The sequence below is a fragment of the Staurois parvus genome, unplaced genomic scaffold (assembly GCF_062004578.1).
Source record: "Staurois parvus isolate SC_StPar_1 unplaced genomic scaffold, SC_StPar_1.0 ptg000013l, whole genome shotgun sequence".
NCBI classification, from domain to species: domain Eukaryota; kingdom Metazoa; phylum Chordata; class Amphibia; order Anura; family Ranidae; genus Staurois; species Staurois parvus.
Genome location: NW_028317809.1, coordinates 16,183,646 through 16,205,822, shown reverse-complemented (window position 1 = coordinate 16,205,822; position 22,177 = coordinate 16,183,646). Strand labels below are relative to the sequence as shown.

At 46.3% G+C, this 22,177-nt stretch overlaps 1 protein-coding gene across 1 annotated transcript in view; it reads right to left on the bottom strand.

Moving 5' to 3' along the window:
* Positions 1-17,558: 17,558 nt before the first annotated feature.
* The window catches only part of MRPL1 (mitochondrial ribosomal protein L1), a 43,127-nt gene continuing 38,508 nt past the window's right edge, over positions 17,559-22,177 (bottom strand). The window contains exon 9 of the mRNA XM_089676201.1: positions 17,559-17,864. Coding sequence (XP_089532327.1) covers positions 17,743-17,864 — 122 coding nt within the window. The 3' untranslated portion in view covers positions 17,559-17,742. The remainder of the gene's footprint in view (positions 17,865-22,177) is intronic.

Sequence of the window (22,177 nt, the reverse complement as noted above, 5' to 3'; positions counted from 1 at the left end):
CGCTGTGATAGATAGGAGAAGAACCAGGAGAGAGCGGAGTCGCTGAGGCCAAAAGAGTGTAGTTTTTTGGAGAGGAGGGGATGGTCAACCATGTCAAAAGCTGCGTAGAGGTCAAGTAGTAGGAGTATTGAATAGTAGCCTTTGGTTTTTGCAGTTAGTAGGTCATTAGAGAGCTTTAGTATGGCAGTTTCGGTGGAGTGTAGGGGGCGAAAGCCAGACTGTAGGGGGTCAAGAAGGTTGTTGTCAGTGAGGTGGGAGCTCAGACGATTGTAGACTAAGCGTTCTAGGAGTTTAGAGGTAAATGGGAGCAGGGAGATGGGTCTAAGGTTGTTCAGGTTGGTGGGGTCTAGGGAGGGTTTCTTAAGTATGAGAGTGATGTGCGCGTGCTTTAGAGGGGAGGGGAATGTACCTGTAGAGAGGGAGAGATTGAAGATGTGAGTGAGGGAGCATAGGATGGAAGAGGAGGGTGACCGAAAGTAGTATCTATTTACCTTTTTAATTAAAATCTATGCATACAACTATTCTAGGTCTAGACACATAAGATCAAACATGCTACTAAAAGTGGCCAATGTCAGGGAGCGAGGAGCCAGACACACAAGGAGGTGCAATTAAAGGTATGTTTATTAATATAAAAATAAGACAAGAGTCTATGCAAGTCCAACAGCGGAAATCATAACCAAAGCCGGGGTCAAGAGCCAGGAAGAATCGTCGCCAGAGCCAGGATCAGGAACCAGGAAGAATCGTTGCCAGAGCTGGGATCAGGAGCCAGGAAGAATGGTCACCAGAGCCGGGGTCAGAAGCCAGGAGGAGTCTTAGCCAAAGCCGAGTCGGTATCGAGGAAAGCAATGAGTAGCTAAACAGGAGCTTGCTGTTGTGCAACAGACAGGATCCCACAATGCTTTGCAGACACCTAAGATGGATGCCAGCACATGGAGCAGCACAAGCCCAGAGGAAAGGTAGGACATTGACAGCCAATCAGAGTGCTTGCCATTGTACTGAATGGGAAAAATGTGTATATCAAGGAAGCTTTTTTGGGTTAAAAGTCTCTGGTGACCAAACACAGGACACAGTGTGACAGGATGCAGGAAGGTTCTCTAATGATTGCCTGTCATCTTACTTGTCTGTACCTCAGCTGGAAAAGGAGTTTTCTTCCTGTCATTGATATGGGAGCACAGGTATAGATCATAACTCACATTATTCCATGCATGGAAGCTACCTAGGTGCATATTATTAAACTCACTTCTTCAGGGAAGCTTACCCCACCTCCACCTAAGAACTGTACTTGAATCATCTCCACCAGATCATCCCCCGCAGCTATCACCTTTTGTATCGCCTCCCCCTTCCTTTAGATTGTAAGCTCCATGAGCAGGGCCCTCACATTCCTTCTGTACTGAAATGTATTGTAATTGTACTGTCTCCCTTATATTGTAAAGTGTTGCGCAAACTGTTGGCGCTATATAAATCCTGTATAATAATAATAATATTATAGATCAGACATATGCTGGACGGTGTAGTATCTCTATGCTTGATATGAAGTACCTTGAATGGGACTTTGAGGATATATTGTTCATCTTGTAATCTTTACTATTCACCCGGATTTATGCTGGCTGGATGTCTCTGGAAAAGCACAGTTGTCTTGATAGTTATAAGACAAGTATTCTTCCTGCAGGCCATGTCCCTGCTTCCCTTGTCTCCTGACCTTGTCCTGCCCATGTGTGTTCCCTCCACTCCTAGATTGTAAGCTCCAAGGAGCAGGGCCCTCCTATCCCTCTTGTATTGAACTGTATTGTTGCTGTATTGTCTCCCGGTATATTGTAAAGTGCTGAGCAAACTGTTGGCGCTATATAAATCCTGTATAATAATAATGTATATCGTTAGTTAGGTTATTATTTGGGGTTTTATATTTATTCTGTCACTAGCATTGTTTATGATTTATTGGTGTTGGAAGTCTGTCATTTGTCTCAATAAACCTATTTTAACCTTATTCAGTACGATTCCTGATTTCTTAACCCCTTCATGCCTACCGGTAAAACAAATCTAAATGCCTAAGCACAATTTTGTAACGTTGACATATGTTAGTAAAACCGTACATATCATTACAACTACTTTGTACATTCAGGTGAATTATACCGCTTTTTTTTCAGGACAAATTGGGCTTTCATTTGGTGGTAAATGGCAATGGATATCTCCTGATTTTTTTTTATTATCAAAGGAAAACTGGCCCAAAATAGTAAAATAGTAAAAAAAAAAAAATCATTTTTTTTATTTAGCTGTGTGTTTCTTGTTACTACCATAACCTACCACCCAGGGGCGGACTGACAACTCATGGGGCCCCCGGGCAATCTGTGTCCTTGCCCACACTCAAAGCACACACAAAAAAGCCTATAAAAGGTACCAGGGGAATTTCATGGGGCTCCCTACTGACCCCGGGCCCTCGGGCAGTGCCCGAGTGCTCGAATGGTCAGTGCACTCCTGCTACCACCAAATAACAACCCAAAATAAATTCTCCAGCTCTTGATGATCGCAGCAATACCATATATGTGTATTTTATTTGTTGTTTGTACCCGTAATACAGCCCAGAAACAATAGTGAGCATCTTGTTTTAGTCTTTTTTTTTTTTTTACCTAGAACACACTGACACTGACACCAATTTTTTTTTTTAAATCCTGACCTTTGACCCTGACCTTGACCCTGACCTTGACCCAAACAATAACCCTGGCACTGAGCTAGATCAAACCTTCATCTAGGTATTTTTTCTTTATTTTTTAATATTTATTTATCTTTTTTTTTTTTTTACAAACATTTTATTTCTCTCTATGCCAGGATTTAGAGAGATACAATATATCTCTCTTCTCCATTCTTAAAGAGAGAAAAAAACAAGGGGCTGGGCTGTACAGTGACTGATCACTCTGACAACCAATCAGAGGCTATTACAGCGATCATGTGACCCGGAATCGGGAGTCCCGGGTCCCAAACATTAGAACGGGACCTGGGACTCTCAGTGACACCACGGTCTTTGTGCTGGGAGCACGCAGTGTGGTGCGCTCCCAGCACGAAGACAGGTACACAAATATGCGGCCCCACGGAAAAAAGCCCAGTTCTGTGAGGCCACATATTTGTGTGACGTCGGCGTCAAGGGGTTAAGGTACAGCCTACTAATCTGATCACCCGTGCTGGATGTCTGCATCCCTGACATAATACAGAAGCCACTAACAATATTTCCTATTCAGCTTCAGTTACCATGCACCAATCCACTTCTGCCTCTAGACAAACATTTGCACAGAGATCCCCCTCTCCATTACCCGTAACAACCACAACTTCAGTTCAATATACTTTTCTTCCAACTGTAATGTCAGTATCTTGTCTCCACTGGCTGCACATTTCCTGCATTTAATCCTGTGAAAATCCTTTGGCAGCCCCCAAGAAATCCTCCTCTGTAACTGCTCCTCCTTTTACCCTTGCTCTCAGTGCTATTAACCCTCCATCTGCTGCACAATCCGTTCATAGTCCTGCAATCACTCGCAAGATTCCGTTGTCCAAACCTAAAAAGAAAAGGTACATTTTCCCAACTCATACAATTTTGGCTCTGTTTTCTTCTGCCTCCACGCATGCTGCTCCGGTCCAGTCAGGCTCTCAGCCAGTAATTCCAGTGTTGCCTGCTACAGCGCCAGCTGCTCTGTTCCCGCCTGCCACAATGCAACTTGTTCTGATCCAGCCTGAAATTACACTGTCTGCTCCGGGCAAGCCAACCACTGTGCCAGTTGCTCCGGTCAAACCTGCCACCATGCCAGATGTTAATAGAACCTTCTGCTTCAGACCTACCTCTCACTACCTCAACTGTGGACCAGTTCACTCCTGACTTATCCTCCATCCTGCTTTCTGCCTTTTCATATCTGGGATTCTCCGCAACCAGGCCTCACCCTACAGCAATTACATCTGCTCAAACCTGTCTTAGGAGTACCATCACTTCTTTGAACAGACTGCCTTATTCAACCAAGTGGGGCCCTTGTGCTTTTCTCCAAGCTACCCTGCGTCCAGCCTGTGTTCCAACGACCGAGCTTAACCTCAACAATATATCACCTGCTATCCAGTCTACTGGTTCTCTGTCCCCCATCCAGTTTGGCTCCATAGACTCTTTGCTGGCAATCAACATGACCTCAATTATCCCCTGACCATTGGCCAGCCTGAATGACATGCTGCCTACTAATGGGATCCAGTCCCCCTCTATACTGCCTGCTGATGGAATTCAACCAGCCTCTATGCTTGCCAACAGGGTTCTGTCTGCTGCTGATGCCCAGATGCCTGCTGCCAATACTGCCTCTGGTGATCTGCTATTCTCTGCCAAGCTTGCATCTGACGCTCCTTTGCCTGTTGCCTAGCTTAGTGGACCTGTGTGTGCTGTTCAGCCTGAGGGGTCCTGTTCCTAATTCCTATCCTGTTGGTCCTGTTCCTGATGTCCAGCCTGGTGGTCTTGTTCCTGTTGCCCAGCTGGAGGGTCCTGTCTCTGATGCCCAACCAGTGGGTCCCGTGCCCAATGATCCATCTTTCCTGAACCTGATAACCCACCTGACCTTGCTTATCCTGTACCCACTGCCCAGCCTGATGGTCCTCTGCTGCTCAGCCTGATGGTCCTCTGTATGCTGCCCAGCCTGATGGTCCTCTGCCTGCTGCCCAGCCTGCCTCTGATGGTGCTCTGCCTGATGCCCAGCCTGCCTCTGATGGTTCTCTGCCTGCTGCCTAGCCTGCCTCTGATGGTCCTCTGCGTGCTGCCCAGCCTGTCTCTGATGATCCTCTGCCTGCTGCCCAGCCTGCCTGTGATGGTCCGCTGCCTGCTGCCCAGTCTGCCTCTGATGCTCCTGTGCTCGCTGCCCAGTCTGCCTCTAATGCACCTGTGCTCGCTGCCCAGTCTGCCTCCAATGGTTTTGTGCCCGTCACCCAGCTAGTCTTTGGTAATAGGATCTCATTTGTTGTTGCATCTAATTTTGCTGCACTTCCAAGTTTGTTGCATGCCTGGCATGGGCTACCCGATTGGTCTAAGACCCTGATTGCTGCCTCTCCTGAGTCCCTCTTGTGGCCATTTGTTTCTGTTGCGCCAAGGCCGGATAGTCCAGATACCCACTTTGGAAGTAAGAGCTGCATTCTCTTGTTCAGTAATAGAGGTCTTCTTGGAAAGGACAGAGTTCCATCTGAGCCGTGTCTTAAGCTAGGTGCTACCTCTACAATCCCAGGTGCATAAGGGGACCCTTGCTCGGTGACCAATGCCTTGGGAAGACCTGCGTGGCTGTTTGAGTGTAGAGCAGTTTCTGGCAACCAAGATGTTGAAAGTCTAGTTGCGATGGAACACCTCGGTGTCAGGGCAACTGTATGGATCAGGGATACTGGTGTTAGGCCTTCAGCTAGCCTTGGGGGTCCCAGTGTTGGGACAAATGCTGCATTTGGGATGTGAAAGTTTCAGATGTTGCACCTCTTTAGGGCTCTAACTTATGGGGAACCCAGACATCCTTTGGACCCCAGTGGCAAGGTAACCAATCAGCTTCCAGACCCTGGGGGTAGGGAGCATGACCAGCTACTAGACTTGGGTGGCATACCATCCAGCAGGTTAAAGACTCCAGCCTGAAGGGTTCAAGATAATCTTCCGACACTGAAGGGAAAACGTCTTGGACTTATCCTGCACCCACATGGACTTTCGGGTTAAAGGCAGAATGGAGCCTCCGGAGGCCACTCCTCAAGGGAGGGAAATGTCAGAACTTGTGTTCCCTGTATCCTTCTTGCTCCCTGCTTCCCTTGTCTCCTGTCCCTGTTCTGACCTTGTCCTGCCCAAGTGTGTTCCCTCCATTTTGTATATAGTTATTAAAGCGGAGTTCCACTCATCCTGTCAAAAAATAAAAGTCAGCAGCTACAAAAACTGTAGCTGCTGACTTTTAAAAAACCGCCACTTACCTACTTTTAAAAAAACGCCACTTACCTGTCCCTCGGTGTGTCCCCCGCAGCCTGTTTCACCGGCTGTCCTGTGTTCCAGGTGCTGGTATCTTCAGTGTGGGCAACCAGCTGTGATAGCTTGGGGCTTCACAGCCAGGTACCCACTGCGCATGTGCGAGTAGCGCTGAGCTTCCTGAATGGTCTGGTAGTCTTCTGGGACCTGTCACGTGTCCCAAAAGACTACAGGGAGGGAGGGGGGACACCTTCCGCTTGCCAAATTTGACAGGTACCCGCTCCCCCCACCCCCCAAAGGTGCCAATCCTTAATGGGGAGCGGGGGAGCAGTCCTTAAAGTGGGTCCTTTTGGGTGGAGCTCCACTTTAAGGTTATTTGGGGTTTTGCACGTTTATTTTTCACTTGCATTGTTTATGATTTATTGGTGTTGGAAGTGAAACATATTTTAACCTTATACTTATTCAGTCCAATTCTTGATTCCTTAGGGCTAGTTCACACCACAAAAATGCACTCCGGATACGTTTTTGCTTACAGTTCACACCATACTCCTTTCCAGTGCAGTTTTGATGCAGTTTGCTATGTCCAGTACAGTTCTGTGCAGAAAAAAATGCAGTATGTTCTATTTTTTTTTTTCTACACTGGTGTGAACTAGGGCCATTGGAATACATGGAAAACACTGTGCATGCATTTTTGATGCAGAAAAAAATGCACTGGACTTCATCTAATGTGAACTAGCCCTTTAGTTACTGATCTGATCAGCCTTGCTGGATGCCTGCATCTCTGACACCACCAGTGCGGCCAAACGAGTTTCGTGACACACCAGCCTTAGCAATCTGGTCAGAGACTCTGCAGGGAGACAAGGTATTTATATGACAAGCAGCCTTTGAACTTCTGTTTGGGAGTTGCTCTATTGTTTTTATTAAACATGTTAAAATGTTTTACCAACCTACTACACTCAAATAGCGCTGTTGTGTTTTCCCTCTCATTGCTTCTTTAGGGCCCATTCACACCAGAAACTGCATGTAACTGCGCATTTTTTCCTGGTACCTATGTATGCAGTTGCTGCGCATCCTACAGTTGACGTGCGTTTTCTAACTGTATTTGACCTGTGAAGCCACTCTCTTTCCGTTTGGCTTCTATGTGCACTATGATATGCTGCAGTGCATTTGCATGCGTTGTGGAAAAATGCACTGCACTGGTGTGAACTGTGCTCATAGATTGCCTGGATTTTGGATTTTCTATGCAGTTGGAGTACCGTTCAAAATGCAGCCAACTGCATTCAGTGTGCAAGGACCCTTAAAGTTGCTTCTACTCTGACAGCTGGCTGCTTTCTCAAAGTGCGTACAGTTGTGTTCAAAATAATAACAGTGTGTTGAAAAAAGTGAAAAAAAGCTCAAAATCCTTCTAATAGCTTTTATTTCCATACACACAAATGCTTTGGGAACACTACACATTCTATTCCAAATCAAAACATGAAGAAAAATATATCAAATTTGTGTTGTTCCTCTAAAAAAATTGAAGAAAAGTGAATATTAAACTGTTCAAAAAAATAGCAGTGTTTGTATTCTTCCTTACAAAGTCAAACATTCACTATATAAACTGAAAAATGTTTGAAGATTTTGCTTTCCTTTGAATCACCTAATTAATATTTAGTTGTATAAGCACTGTTTCTGAGAACTGCTGTACATCTGTGTTGCATGGAGTCAACCAACTTCTGGCACCTGTGAACAGGTATTCCAGCCAGGATGATTGGACTACATTCCACAGTTCTTCTCTATTTCTTGGTTTTGCCTCAGAAACAGCATTTTTGATGTCTCCCTATAAATTTAGATCAGCTCATGGGGGAGATCTCTGATGGGGGGCATAGTCTCTGATGGGGTGCTGCTTCAGATTGAGTGCGGCTTCGAACGAGTGCATAGAAGAAGCAGTTAAACGCAGCAATCTAATTATGCCTTCTCTACTTTCACAGGTAAATGCTCCTTTCTCCTACCTCCACTCTTAACTCCAAAACGCATTGACTCCTGCTGCCTTCCTCCTGGGTAAATGCTCCTTTCTCCTACCTCCACTCTTAACTCCAAAACACATTGACTCCTGCTGCCTTCCTCCTGGGTAAATGCTCCTTTCTCCTACCTCCACTCTTAACTCCAAAACGCATTGACTCCTGCTGCCTTCCTCCTGGGTAAATGCTCCTTTCTCCTACCTCCACTCTTAACTCCAAAACACATTGACTCCTGCTGCCTTCCTCCTGGGTAAATGCTCCTTTCTCCTACCTCCACTCTTAACTCCATAACGCATTGACTCCTGCTGCCTTCCTCCTGGGTAAATGCTCCTTTCTCCTACCTCCACTCTTAACTCCAAAACGCATTGACTCCTGCTGCCTTCCTCCTGGGTAAATGCTCCTTTCTCCTACCTCCACTCTTAACTCCAAAACGCATTGACTCCTGCTGCCTTCCTCCTGGGTAAATGCTCCTTTCTCCTACCTCCACTCTTAACTCCAAAACGCATTGACTCCTGCTGCCTTCCTCCTGGGTAAATGCTCCTTTCTCCTACCTCCACTCTTAACTCCAAAACGCATTGACTCCTGCTATATTCAGAACAAATGGTGTATTTATATTTTTGTATATGTTGATCAGCTCTCACCTTCAGTTGCACCCTTTTACGACTGGTGTCTGTTTCCTGAGAGAATCATCCCCCACTCCTCATGTGATCTTTATCAGCTTCTAATTGGGGTGGAGTTGAATGCTCATTTGAGCATCTCCCTATAAATTTAGATCAGCTCATGGGGGAGATCTCTGATGGGGGGCATAGTCTCTGATGGGGTGCTGCTTCAGATTGAGTGCGGCTTCGAACAAGTGCATAGAAGAAGCAGTTAAACGCAGCAGTTGAACTCAAGCAGCAGGAAGACACAACAACAGCAAGAAGCTCTCCTGCACGCTGGAAGACTGCAAGCAAACACCCTGGGAAACCTCATACATGCCTGAGACCCACTCTGTGTACCTTTATATAATACACCCCTCTTCTCATCATATTACTACCCTCTGTTCCCAAATCTCATTTCCCTACCCCTCTGCTCCACCCCACAACCTGTACATCTCCCCCTCACTGCTATCATCTCCCTACTACTGCTCTCTTCACCTCCCCAAAATGTCTCTTCCACTCCTCCTTCTCATTTTCCTCTCCTCCGTTCCCAAAATCCATTCACTATATCCCTCTGCCCCTCCCAAACATTTGTATATCGTGTCCTCACTGCTTCCCTCACCCCTCTATGGCACCCACCACCTCCTCCTATTACTCCTCTCTCCCACTGACCCCAACACCTCCACTAGGAGTTTCTCACGCTCCTGCACATCCTGCTCCCGTGCCACCTTTCTCACCCTTCTCCTCCTCCTAGCCGCGGGGGACATCTCCCCGAATCCTGGCCCTCCACCTCCCTCACCCGCTCAACACCCTCCCACCTCCACGTCCTACTGCAACCCCCGCAACTTAGTATCTGTCCCCCTGCTCCCTAAAATCTCCCCCCCGTTTTCATGTGCACTCCTGAACGCCCGTTCGGTGTGCAACAAGCTTACCGCCATCCACGACCTCTTTGTTTCCCGCTCCCTCAACCTCTTAGCGATTACGGAAACCTGGATCCAGCCCACTGATTCTACCTCCCCTGCTGCACTCTCCTACGGAGGTCTCACCTGGACCCACTCACCCAGGCCTAACGGTCGTAAAGGTGGTGGGGTTGGTCTGCTCCTGTCACCGCAGAGCACCTTCCGAGTCCTCCCAAACCCCCCCTCCCTATCCTTCTCCTCCTTCGAGGCCCACTGCCTCCGACTATTCTCCCCAACCCCCCTGAAGATTGCTGTGATATACCGGCCTCCTGGATCCATACCCCGCTTCCTAGATGACTTCTCCTCCTGGCTACCCTTCTTCCTCTCCTCTGAGCTACCCACCATAATTCTTGGGGATTTCAACATCCCTGTCAACCTCGACAACCCGGACACAGCCCGTCTCCTCCACCTAACCTCCTCCTTTGCACTTGCACAGTGCATACAATCCACCACCCACTCCGACGGAAATATCCTTGATCTTGTCTTCTCCAACCGATGCGCTCCCCACAACCTCACTAACACCCCCTTCCCTCTCTCTGACCACAACCTGATAACCTTCTCTATCTCCTCGTCCTCCAACGCCTACCCCTCCAAATGTCACACTACTACCAGCCGTAACCTCCGCAACCTTAATCCTGCCTCCCTCCACTCTGCAGCTGATCAACTCCACGACCGCATCCTCCCCCTGTCCTGCCCCGACTTGGCTTTGACCGCCTACAACAACGCGCTCTCAACAGCCCTTGACTCACTAGCGCCTTTAACCACACGCAACATCAGACCCCGACCGCTCCAGCCCTGGCAGACTGATCACACCAAGACCCTCAAACGACAAAGTCGTGCCCTGGAGCGACTATGGCGCAAAACCAAATCCAAACAAGCCTTCACCCGCTACAAATCTGCCTTCCGCACCTACACCTCCTCCCTCCATGCTGCCAAACAGGCCTACTTCTTGACCCTCATCAAGGCCCTCTCCTCCAATCCTCGCCGACTCTTCTCTGCCTTCAACTCTCTACTCTCTCCACCCCCACCTCCACCCAGCACCTCACTCACTGCCCTTGAGATTGCCAATCACTTCAAAAACAAAATTGACACAATTCGCAAGGACATTGCCGCAACTCACACGCCCTCTCAACCTGTCCCCTCTCACACAGCTACCCCCTTATCCCCACTCCCCCTCGACTTAACCCGCAGGGATTTCGTCGCTGCTCAAACTCTCTCCAACCCCCTTCACCCTCACTCAGCTACCCCCTCATCACCCCTCTCCCACGGCCCCACCACTGCTCTGACCTCCTCTTCCACCCCACCCTACATTCCTCATACTGAAGCTCCCCCAACACTCCGCACCTTTGACCTTACTACCATCGAGGAAGTCTCCAAGATCCTCTCTGATGCCCGCCTCACCACCTGCCCCCTCGACCCTATCCCCTCACAACTCCTACGACCTTCCTCCTCCTCCATCCTACGCTCCCTCACCCACATCTTCAATCTCTCCCTCTCCTCAGGCACTTTCCCCTCCCCTCTGAAACATGCACACATCACCCCCATACTTAAAAAGCCCTCCCTGGACCCCAATGACCCGAACAACCTCAGACCCATCTCCCTGCTCCCATTTACATCTAAACTCCTCGAGCGCCTAGTCTACACCCGCCTATGCTCTCACCTCAACGACAACAACCTCCTCGATCCCCTACAGTCCGGCTTCCGTCCCCTACACTCCACCGAAACTGCCTTACTCAAACTCTCCAACGACCTGCTAACCGCCAAAGCTAATGGCCACTATTCAGTGCTCCTACTCCTTGACCTCTCTGCGGCCTTCGACACAGTCGACCACCCCCTCCTCCTCAAAAAACTACACTCCCTCGGCCTCAGAGATTCTGCTCTCTCCTGGCTCTCATCCTACCTGTCACAACGCTCCTTCAGCGTTACCTATAATGCTACCACCTCCCCCTCACTCCCCCTCTCTGTTGGGGTCCCTCAAGGCTCTGTCCTCGGGCCCCTTCTCTTCTCCATCTATACCTCCTCCCTTGGCCAACTCATACACTCTCACGGCTTCAACTACCACCTCTATGCCGACGACACACAAATCTATCTCTCAACCCCCCACCTCACCCCCTTGGTCTCAGCCCGAATCACACACCTACTGAGCGACATATCAGACTGGATGTCGCTCCACTTCCTTAAATTGAACCTCTCCAAAACCGAGTTTCTTGTCTTCCCCCCAGCCCGGACACCACCCCCCATTGATTTCTCCATCACATCCAACAACGCTACCATCAAACCCGCCCCGCAGGCCAGAGTACTGGGTGTCATTCTGGACTCCAACCTATCCTTCCAGCCCCAAGTCCAATCTTTAACAAACTCGTGCAGACTCCACCTCCGCAACATCGCCAAAATCCGCACGTTCCTAACCCCAGAAACCACTAAACAGCTCATCCACTCCCTCATCATATCACGACTCGACTACTGCAACTCCCTCCTCACTGGCCTGCCTCGCCGCTGGCTATCCCCTCTTCAGTCCATCCTGAACACGGCTGCCAGACTCATTCACCTTTCCAACCGCTCTGTCTCCACCACCCCCCTCTGCCAATCTCTCCACTGGCTTCCGATTGCGCAACGGATCAAATTCAAAATCCTAACGCTGACGTACAAAGCTGTCCACCATACTGCCCCGTACTACATCTCTGACCTAATATCCAAGTACCGCCCAACACGCACACTCCGCTCCTCACAAGACCTCCTTCTCTCTAGTTCCCTGGTCTCCTCCTCCCATGCCCGCCTCCAGGACTTCTCCAGGGTGTCACCCATCCTCTGGAACTCCCTGCCCCAACCCATCAGATTATCACCTACTCTCCTCTCCTTTAGGCGCACCCTGAAAACCCATCTCTTCAGGGAAGCCTACCCCACCCCCTGCTAACTTGCCGACCTCCTCCACTCTTCCTACCACTCCATCCCCCACAGCTATCTCCTCCTGTGCCACCACCCCCTCCCTCCTAGATTGTAAGCTCGAAAGAGCAGGGCCCTCGATCCCCTCATGTTTTGCATTGTATTGGTATTGTTCTGTCACATGTTCTGTCTCCCTTTGTAATGTACAGCGCTGAGCGAACTATTGGCGCTTTATAAATACTGTATAATAATAATAATAATAATGTCACCCCACAAGTTTTCTATTGGATTAAGATCCGGGGATTGGGCTGGCCACTCCATAACGTCAATCTTGTTGGTCTGGAACCAAGATGTTGCACGTTTACTGGTGTGTTTGGGGTCGTTGTCTTGTTGGAACACCCATTTCAAGGGCATTTCCTCTAAGGCAGCATGACCTCTTCAAGTATTCTGATGTATTCAAACTGATCCATGATCCCTGGTATGCGATAAATAGGCCCAACACCGTAGTATGAGAAACATCCCCATATCATGATGCTTGCGCAACCATGCTTCACTGTCTTCACAGTGTACTGTGGCTTGAATTCAGTGTTTGGGGGTCGTCTGACAAACTGTCTCCGGCCACTAGACCCAAAAAGAACAATCTTACTTTCATCAGTCCACAAAATGTTGCGCCATTTCTCTTTAGGCCAGTCAATGTGCTCTTTGGCAAATTGTAACCTCTTCAGCACGTCTTTTTTTTCAACAGTGGGACTTTGCGGGGGCTTCTTGCAGATAGCTTGGCTTCACATAGGCGTCTTCTAATTGTAACAGTACTCACAGGTACCGTATTTTTCGCTCCATAAGATGCACTTTTTCCCCCCCAAGAAAGGGGGGAAAATGTCAGTGTGTCTTATGGAGCGAATATAAAGCAGCCGGTCCGGTATTTCTGCAGCCACCAAGTCAGAATATCGGGCCGGCCGCTCAGCTGTTCTCTCCTGCAGGGCCTTACCTGTTCCTCGCTCCAGCGCTGCACAGTGTTCCCGCGCTGGCTTCTGTGACAGCCGGGTGCCCACTGCGCATGCGCTGCGCTTTGTGAATGGTCCGGTGTATTCTGGGACACATGACAGGTCCCAGAAGGCGCCGGGCCATTCACAAAGCACAGCGCTTCTCGCGCATGCGCAGTGGGCACCCGGCTGTCACAGAAGCCGGCGCAGGAAGAAGAGGGAAGGACAACTCTGCGGAAGTGGGAGCCGGTACCTGTCAAATTCAGGTACCCGCTTCCCCTCCCTCCCCAAAGGTCAGCAGTCTCTGGTCATCCTCTGCACTGTCTGCAGTCTTTGGTCATTCCCTGCACTGTCTGCAGTCTCTGGTTATTCCCTGCACTGCCTGCAGTCTCTGGTCATCTCCTGTACTGTGTCCGCAGTCTCTGGTCATCTCCTGTACTGTGTCCGCAGTCTCTGGTCATCCCCTGTACTGTGTCCGCAGTCTCTGGTCATCCCCTGTACTGTGTCCGCAGTCTCTGGTCATCCCCTGTACTGTGTCCGCAGTCTCTGGTCATCCCCTGTACTGTGTCCGCAGTCTCTGGTCATCCCCTGTACTGTGTCCGCAGTCTCTGATCATCCCCTGTACTGTGTCCGCAGTCTCTGGTCATCCCCTGTACTGTGTCCGCAGTCTCTGGTCATCTCCTGTACTGTGTCCGCAGTCTCTGGTCATCTCCTGTACTGTTTCCGCAGTCTCTGGTCATCTCCTGTACTGTGTCCGCAGTCTCTGGTCATCTCCTGTACTGTGTCCGCAGTCTCTGGTCATCCCCTGTACTGTGTCCGCAGTCTCTGGTCATCCCCTGTACTGTGTCCGCAGTCTCTGGTCATCCCCTGTACTGTGTCCGCAGTCTCTGGTCATCTCCTGTACTGTGTCCGCAGTCTCTGGTCATCTCCTGTACTGTGTCCGCAGTCTCTGGTCATCTTTACTATGTCTGCAGTCTCTGGTCATCCCCTGTACTGTGTCCGCAGTCTCTGGTCATCTCCTTTACTGTGTACGCAGTCTCTGGTCATCTCCTGTACTGTGTCCGCAGTCTCTGGTCATCTTTACTATGTCTGCAGTCTCTGGTCATCTCCTGTAGTATGTCCGCAGTCTCTGGTCATCTCCTGTACTATGTCTGCAGTCCATTGGGTCAGAATATTTTTTTTTCTTGTTTTTCGCCTCTAAAACCTAGGTGCGTCTTATGGTCCGGTGCGTCTTATGGAGCGAAAAATACGGTAACTTTAGACCTTCTTTGATCTTCCTGGAGCTGATTGTTGGCTGAGTCCTTGCCATTTTGGCTATTCTTCTATCCATTCGAATGGTAGTTTTTCGCTTTCTTCCATGTCTTTCGTTGCCATTTTAAAGCATTTGCGATTATTTTAGCTGAGCAGCCTATCATTTTCTACACTTCTTTATATGTTTTCCCCTCTCCAATCAACGTTTTAGTCAAGGTACGCTGTTCTTCTGAACAATGTCTGGAACGACCCATTTTCCTCAGAATTTCAGACAGAAATGCACTGTAACCAGCATGTACAACATTTGCTGCCTTCCTTCCTTAAATAAGGGCAATAATTGCCACCTGTTTTTCAAAGAATGAATGACCTCACTAATAGAACTCCACACTGCTATTATTTTGAACATGCCCCTTTCAATTAGTGATTCAATTACACAGAATCAGCAGCATGCATGTCATGACTGTTGGGTCTGTTGGATTTCTATTACTCTACTACACCTGCTAGTAAATTATTTGCCATGTAGAAATATCATTTCTACCAAAAACAGTGATTGATCAGGTTAGTGATGTCTGACTGCTATTATTTTGAACACAACTGTATATGTCCAATTACTTTTGGTCCCTTGAAAAAGGGGGGATGGCTACTTTTAAGAGCTGTAATTCCTAAACCCTTCCTCCAATGTGAATGTATATACCCTCAAATTAAACCTGAGAGTGTTCACTTTCAGCCCATATCAATTATAGAGCTATAGCATGAATGTGTTTTGGTAAATACCTGAAAAAAGCTAAAATTGTGCCTGAGTCCAAATATATATGGACCTAACTGTATGTATGCATTCTATTCATTGCCAGTATCGCGGTCCCTTGCATGCGGGTGTCACAAGTTCCTGCGTGAACATCAGTAAATTATGATGCTCGTGTGCAAGGGGCCTAAACAAGTAAACTCACAAGTAAATTAGGACAATGAAACATTTTCTATTTTTGTTTTAGGCTCCATGCACACTGGACATTTTGATAACGCTGGTAACGTTAGCTGTGTAAAGTGTTTTTCAGCATTTTTTTGCGTTTTTGCATTAGCGTTTAGCGGCGTTTTCCTGCGTTTGCGGCATTTTACCATGTTAGAGCATTTTTACAGCTAAAAAACTCCTCTACGGCTGTCAATCACTGGGCCCCGGCTGGTGATTACTCGCTGGCACCCGGTGATTTCGGAGGATCTCCGACGGGGAGGAGAACTGCTGTGTTTACTAACCGTTCTCCTCCCTGTCAGCTCGGGCACACTGCATTGGATGGCTGTGCACAGCACAGCCATCCAAAGCAGTGTGATTACAGTGAAGCACACTGACACGGCCCCCTAGTATAACACTCCCAAGCACACAGGTAACCCTTTGATCGCCATTCACGTTAACCCCTTCCTACTCAGTGCCATTAGTACAGTGTCCTTTTTTGTTAGCACTGATCACTGTATTGGTGACACTGGGGATGTAAGTAACACCAAGTCAGTTCCCCCCAGTGTTAGAATGTCCGCCGCTGTCCTGCTATAAGTCATTGATCGCTGCCATTACTAGTAAAAATAAAAAAATCCCCGTATATATAACGCCATTTGTAAACGCTATAACTTTCACGTAAACCAATGAATTTACATGTATTGGGATTTTTTGTAGCAAAGACATGTAGCAGAATACATTTTGGCATAAATTTATTTTTTTAACTGGACATGTTTATAGCAAAAAGTCAAAAATAATGTTTTATTAAAAATTTTTTTTTATAGTGCAAAAAATAAAAACCACACAGGTGATCAAATACCACCAAAAGAGCTCAATTTGTGGGGGAAAAAAAGGACGTAAATGTAATTTGAGTGCAACGTTGCACGACCACACAATTGTCAGTTAAAGTAACGCAGCACTGTAACGCAAAAAATGGCCTGGTCAGGAAGGGGGGTAAATCCTCAGGAGGGCAAGTGTTTGAAGGATAAGTTCACCTTTAAAAAAAAAAAAAATAATAAAATAATAAATGCACATCTTTTTGCAGATAAATGTGCACTTAATTATTTATTTTTTAACTTGTAATCTGTAAAGCATTTTATCAGCAGATCACGGATGCCACGTAGGTCTCCTGCAGACTTGTCAGTGCATGTGTCTGCTCATACCTTGTTTGGGCAGGCAGATACACTCTAACAGAAAGGGAGAATGAACTACCACAGTGCTCAACAGCACCATGGTAGTTCATTGAGAACTACAAGCCGACAGCCTCAAAGGCAGTCGGAACTTGTAGTTTTCCAACTCACAGAACACTTTGAATGGATGACGTGGCCGGGCAGGGCACAGCTATGTTTTCTTTAGATAGGGGCAGTGAGTGGGGGGAGAAGATCCCCTGCTCGCTGTCAAACAGGGACTCAGTGGGGGATGGGGGGGGGGCGCAGGCTCTGGGATGCGGGGACTGGTGCAATTGTAGCATGGTACACCGTGAATATGGGTGTAACATATAATATGTTACAAAAGGTGAACGTATCCTTTAAGATCATACTAAACAGAAGAAAGCAGGAAATAATGTGGCTGCAGAAAGTGGATACGAGAGAAGCGAGTCCCATGACCAAATACAATAGTTTTGATTACATGATCTTTACTGAAGAACAGTTGCAAAGTTTAATCAAAGGATCCTTTCAATTGAGATCATGTGATCAAATGCCTCTGCAGTTGTCCACATTACCAACCTTGGACCTTGAGCAATTCAAGTGTAGTAGTAGTTTTTTTGCATCAAGTGAAAGTATTTTATTTATTTTTTGCAGACAGGTGGGCAGGGTGACATGGGATCTTAATTTCACTTTTGGATCACTTTAATTATACACAGTCCAGACTTTCTGCTGCAGCTTTCCAATGCATTTAATTACACAAATAAAGTATTAGACTGCTAACATTTGATAAACAGTAAATAAGTTTATTACAAAATATTAAGGTCCACATGAATGTCATGTGTCCACCTGCAGAGGTTTTACTCTGATCCGCATGGAGCCAAAGCAAACAGGCGGTGTAAATGGTGTCTGGAATAAGTTGATGCATGTCCTGACCCCCTTCAAATCAAGATGCAGGACAAGCCCTCTTTACAAATCATCAGTCGGATTTTCTTCATTATTAACTGGTTCTTGTGGAAGGAATTTCTGGAAATCTATGTACAGCGATTCACTCGTAGCACTCGCCAAAATAGCATTTTCCACAAAAGGACCTGGAAATGCAAGCAGAATTGGTGGTCAGTTACTTTTGGGCTAATGCAGGCAGTAATGCATAGCAGAACAGCTATAAAGCAGAAACAGAATAATTCTGTAATCATTAAAACCAGTACACCTCCAAATCAATGCTCCACACATAAACTGAAAGATGTAGCTTTGCAGGATTCATGGAAATGAGCTATTGGTATGCTGTTTTTTGGGGGTTTTTTGCTTAGCCTTGTAGTCTAACTACACCACCAAAGTAGCCTTTAATTATTCTTTTTAAGTTGTATCTGCATGAACAAGTCAGCTAAACCCTCTTGCATATCATACACTAACAGTGCCACACTGGCACATCTACCTACAGGTCTCCCACCATGAGCTGTTTCTCAGATACTCTCCTTATCCTACCACTGCAATGTGGAAAATACTATCATATGTACAGTAATAGGTAACTTCAAGCATTATAAAACTGGTGGGAAAGGTTGATCACAGACTATGACTGAAAAAAAGCAATGGCAGCTGTTGAGTCTCACAGGAAAAGACTTCAAGTGAATGCATGCAGAGGCAAAGACTAGGCTGGACTGTCACTGGTTCCATGTTATATTCTCAGTTTGCTTTCTTTCTGTATCATTCTTAGACACCTCCTAGAGGAGGTTCACAGTTGGCATACAATTCTTACAAAGGCCATGTATGTGCATATATGCAAACTGCTGTCTTGCATGATCTACAGTGGATATAAAAGTCCTCACACCCCTGTTAAAATGTCAGGTTTCTGTGATGTAAAAAAATGAGACAAAGATAATCCATTTCAGAACTTTTTCCACCTTTAAAGTGAGCTAGAAACTGTACAACGCAATTGAAAAACAAACTGAAATATTTTGGGGGGGGGGGGTGTTAAACAAAAAACTAAAATAATGTGGTCGCATAAGTGTACACACCTGCCATCCTTTAAAGTGCCTCTGATTAACCCCAAATAAAGTTCAGCTGTTCTAGTAGGTCTTTCCTGACATTTTCTTAGTCGCATCCTACAGCAAAAGCCATGGTCCGCAGAGAGCTTCTGAAGCATCAGAGGGATCTCACTGTTAAAATGTATCAGTCAGGAGGATACAAAAGAATTTCCAAAGCATTAGATATACCATGGAACACAGTGAAGACAGTCATCATCAAGTAGAGTAAATATGGCGCAACAGTGGCATTACCAATAACTGCAACCAATTTTATTTTATTTTATTTTGTTCTATCTAGGCATATAGTCAGGTAATAGCAGCTCCCCTTATAATAACACAAGCAGGTAACGCGGGTGGGTTATCCTATATAATTACCAATAACTGGAAATCCCTCCAAAAGTGATGAAAAGACGGGAGGAAAACTGGTCTGGGAGGCTGCCAAGAGGCCTACAGTAACATTAAAGGAGCAGCAGGAATATCTGGCAAGTACTGGCTGCGTGGTACATGTGACAACAGTCTCCCGTATTTTTCATACGTCTGGGCTATGGGGTAGTAAAACATCTAAGCCCGGATACATTTTGCAAAAACAAATCTAAAGTCTCCCAAAAGCATGTGGGAAAAACTGTCATGGTCTGATGAAACCAAGGTTGAACTTTTTGGCCATCATTTCAAAAGATATGTTTGGCACAAAAACAACACTGCACATCACCAAAAGAACACCATACCCACAGTGAAGCATAGTGGTGACAGCATCATTGGGTTTGGGGCTGTTTTTCTTCAGATGGAACTGGGGCCTTAATCAAGGTAGAGGGAATTATGAACAGTTCCAAATACCAGTCAATATTGGCACAAAAACTTCAGGCTTCTGCCAGAAAGCTGAACATGAACAGGAACTTCATTTTTCAGCATGGCAACGACCCAAAGCATACATCCAAATCAACAAAGGGATGGCTTCACCAGAAGAAGATTAAAGTTTTGGAATGGCCCAGCCAGAGCCCAGACCCGAATCCGATCGAAATTCTGTGGGGTGATCTGAAGAGGGCTGTGCACAGGAGATGCCCTCACAATCTGACAGATTTGGAGTGTTTTTGCAAGGAAGAGTGGGCAAATATTGCCAAATTAAGATGTGCAATGCTGATAGACTCATACCCAAAAAGACTTAGGGCTGGAATCAAATCAAAAGGTGCTTTAACATAGTATTAGTTTAAGGGTGTGCACACTTATGCAACCATATTATTTTAGTTTTATATTTTTACTTCCCTCCACCTAAAAGATTTCAGTTTGTTGTTCAACTGAGTTGTAAAGTTTATAGGTTACATTACAGGTGGAAAAAGTTCTGAAATTATTTATCTTTGTCTCATTTTTTACATCACAGAAACCCGACATTTTAACAGCGGTGTGTAGACTTTTTATATCCACTATAGATGCTCATTACCGAGGGGAAAAAACAATCAAGCATCCACTCACTGCTGCCACAGAGGGTACTGGTAGTCCCCGAGTTACAAACAGAGGGAGAAACAAGAAGTGAGAGGAAATCTACCCCTAGGAAGGGAAATTCACTCCTGTAAGAGTTATCATGGGAAAAATGTGTCTGCGCTAAAGGTTTTTCACCAATCCTTATTTCCACAACAACCCAAAATTTACAAAATCCAATTGCCACAGGGACAGGAAGTGAGGTGAAATCTTCTGAACAGGGATATAGGCAGCAAAACAAACATTTACAGGGGTGTTAACCCGTCCCTATGCGATCCAAAGAAAAATTTAAAATAATTGTAATGGCTGGAGCTACACTTAAAGGATAAGTTTACCTTTTTTGACAAAAATAATAAATACACAGGTAAAAAAAATATGCATTTATTATTTTTGTCTGCAGGAGTCTGGAAAACATTGCACCAGCAATCAGCAGATCGCTGATGCCATGCAGGTCTCCTGCAGACCTGTCAGTATATCTGCTTGCCGTACGGGATGTACAAGAAAGCAGTTATTCTGACAGGAAGCTTCAATGAACTACCACAGTGCTCCAGAGTGCGATGGTAGTTCACTGAAAACTACAAGCCCAGAGCCACTAAGGCTGCCAGGACTTGTAGGCACTCATTCACAGAAGTCTATGAATGAGTGATGCGGCCATGTGGGCGGAGCTGTTTTCAAATCTGATAGATAGTACTATCTGTCGGGGGGGGGACAGACGTGGCTGCAGCAATGGGAACATGTTACATGTTCCACCCTAAAAATGTGTGGAACATGTAACATGTTCCCAAAGGTGAGCTTATCCTTTAAAAAATGTACCTGTTACAACATACAAATTCAACTAAAGAGCAAGCCTACAGACCCTATCTTGTTTGTAACCCAGGGACTGCCTGTACTGTAAGGCTGGCCATACATTATACAATTTTCATGTACAGTTTTCCTTTAGATTTACCAAAAACCATATAATATGAGGTCAAACCTAAACAACACTTTCAACTGTATCCAGTTAGACAGGCTCTTGCGCTACATAATTGAAGGTAAATCTGAAGGAAATTGTACAGAAAACTGTATAATGTATGGCCAGCTTAAGGGATCTTCACTAATATAGAGCTTTGAAATATTGTTTGATGCAGGCAATATGCAATATACACTATATTGCCAAAGGTTTTCAGACACCCCTCCAAATCATTGGATTCAGATGTTTCAATCACCTCTTTGGCCACAGGTGTATAAAATCAAGCACCTAGGCATGCAGACTGCTTATTCAGACATTTGTGAAAGGATAGGTCGCTCTCAGGAGCTCAGTGAATTCAAGTGTGGTACTGTGATAGGTTGCCACCTGTGCAATAAGTCCATCCGTGAAATTTCCTTCCAACATGGCTGTACACCAGTGCACAAAACAAGGTCCACAACTTGAATGGCCAGCACCTGACCCCAGGACACCTTTGGGATGAATTAGAGCGGAGACTGCAAGCCAGGCCTTCTCAACCGACATCAGTGCCTGACCTCACAAATGTGCTTCTGGAAGAATGGTCAAACATCTCCATAGACACACCTTGTGGACAGCCTTCCCAGAAGAGTTGAAACTGTTATAGCTGCAAAGGGTGGGCCAACTTAATATTGAACCCTGCAGACTAAGACTGGGATACCATTAAAGTTCACGTGCGTGTAAAGGCAGCGTCCCAATACTTTTGACAATATAGTGTATTTGTCCCAGCACAGCCACACATCCTACAGTGTATGCTTACTCCATCAACATGACAAGTATTTTTCGAGGTTTTTGTATATTTGCATGTGTGTGAGATCCACTAGACTTTAACTCTTTATACCTTAGCAAACCTTCTATGCCATCTTAGTCTAGTACATACATTACAATTCCTAATTTTGATTTTTATACATTTTACCTACAATTA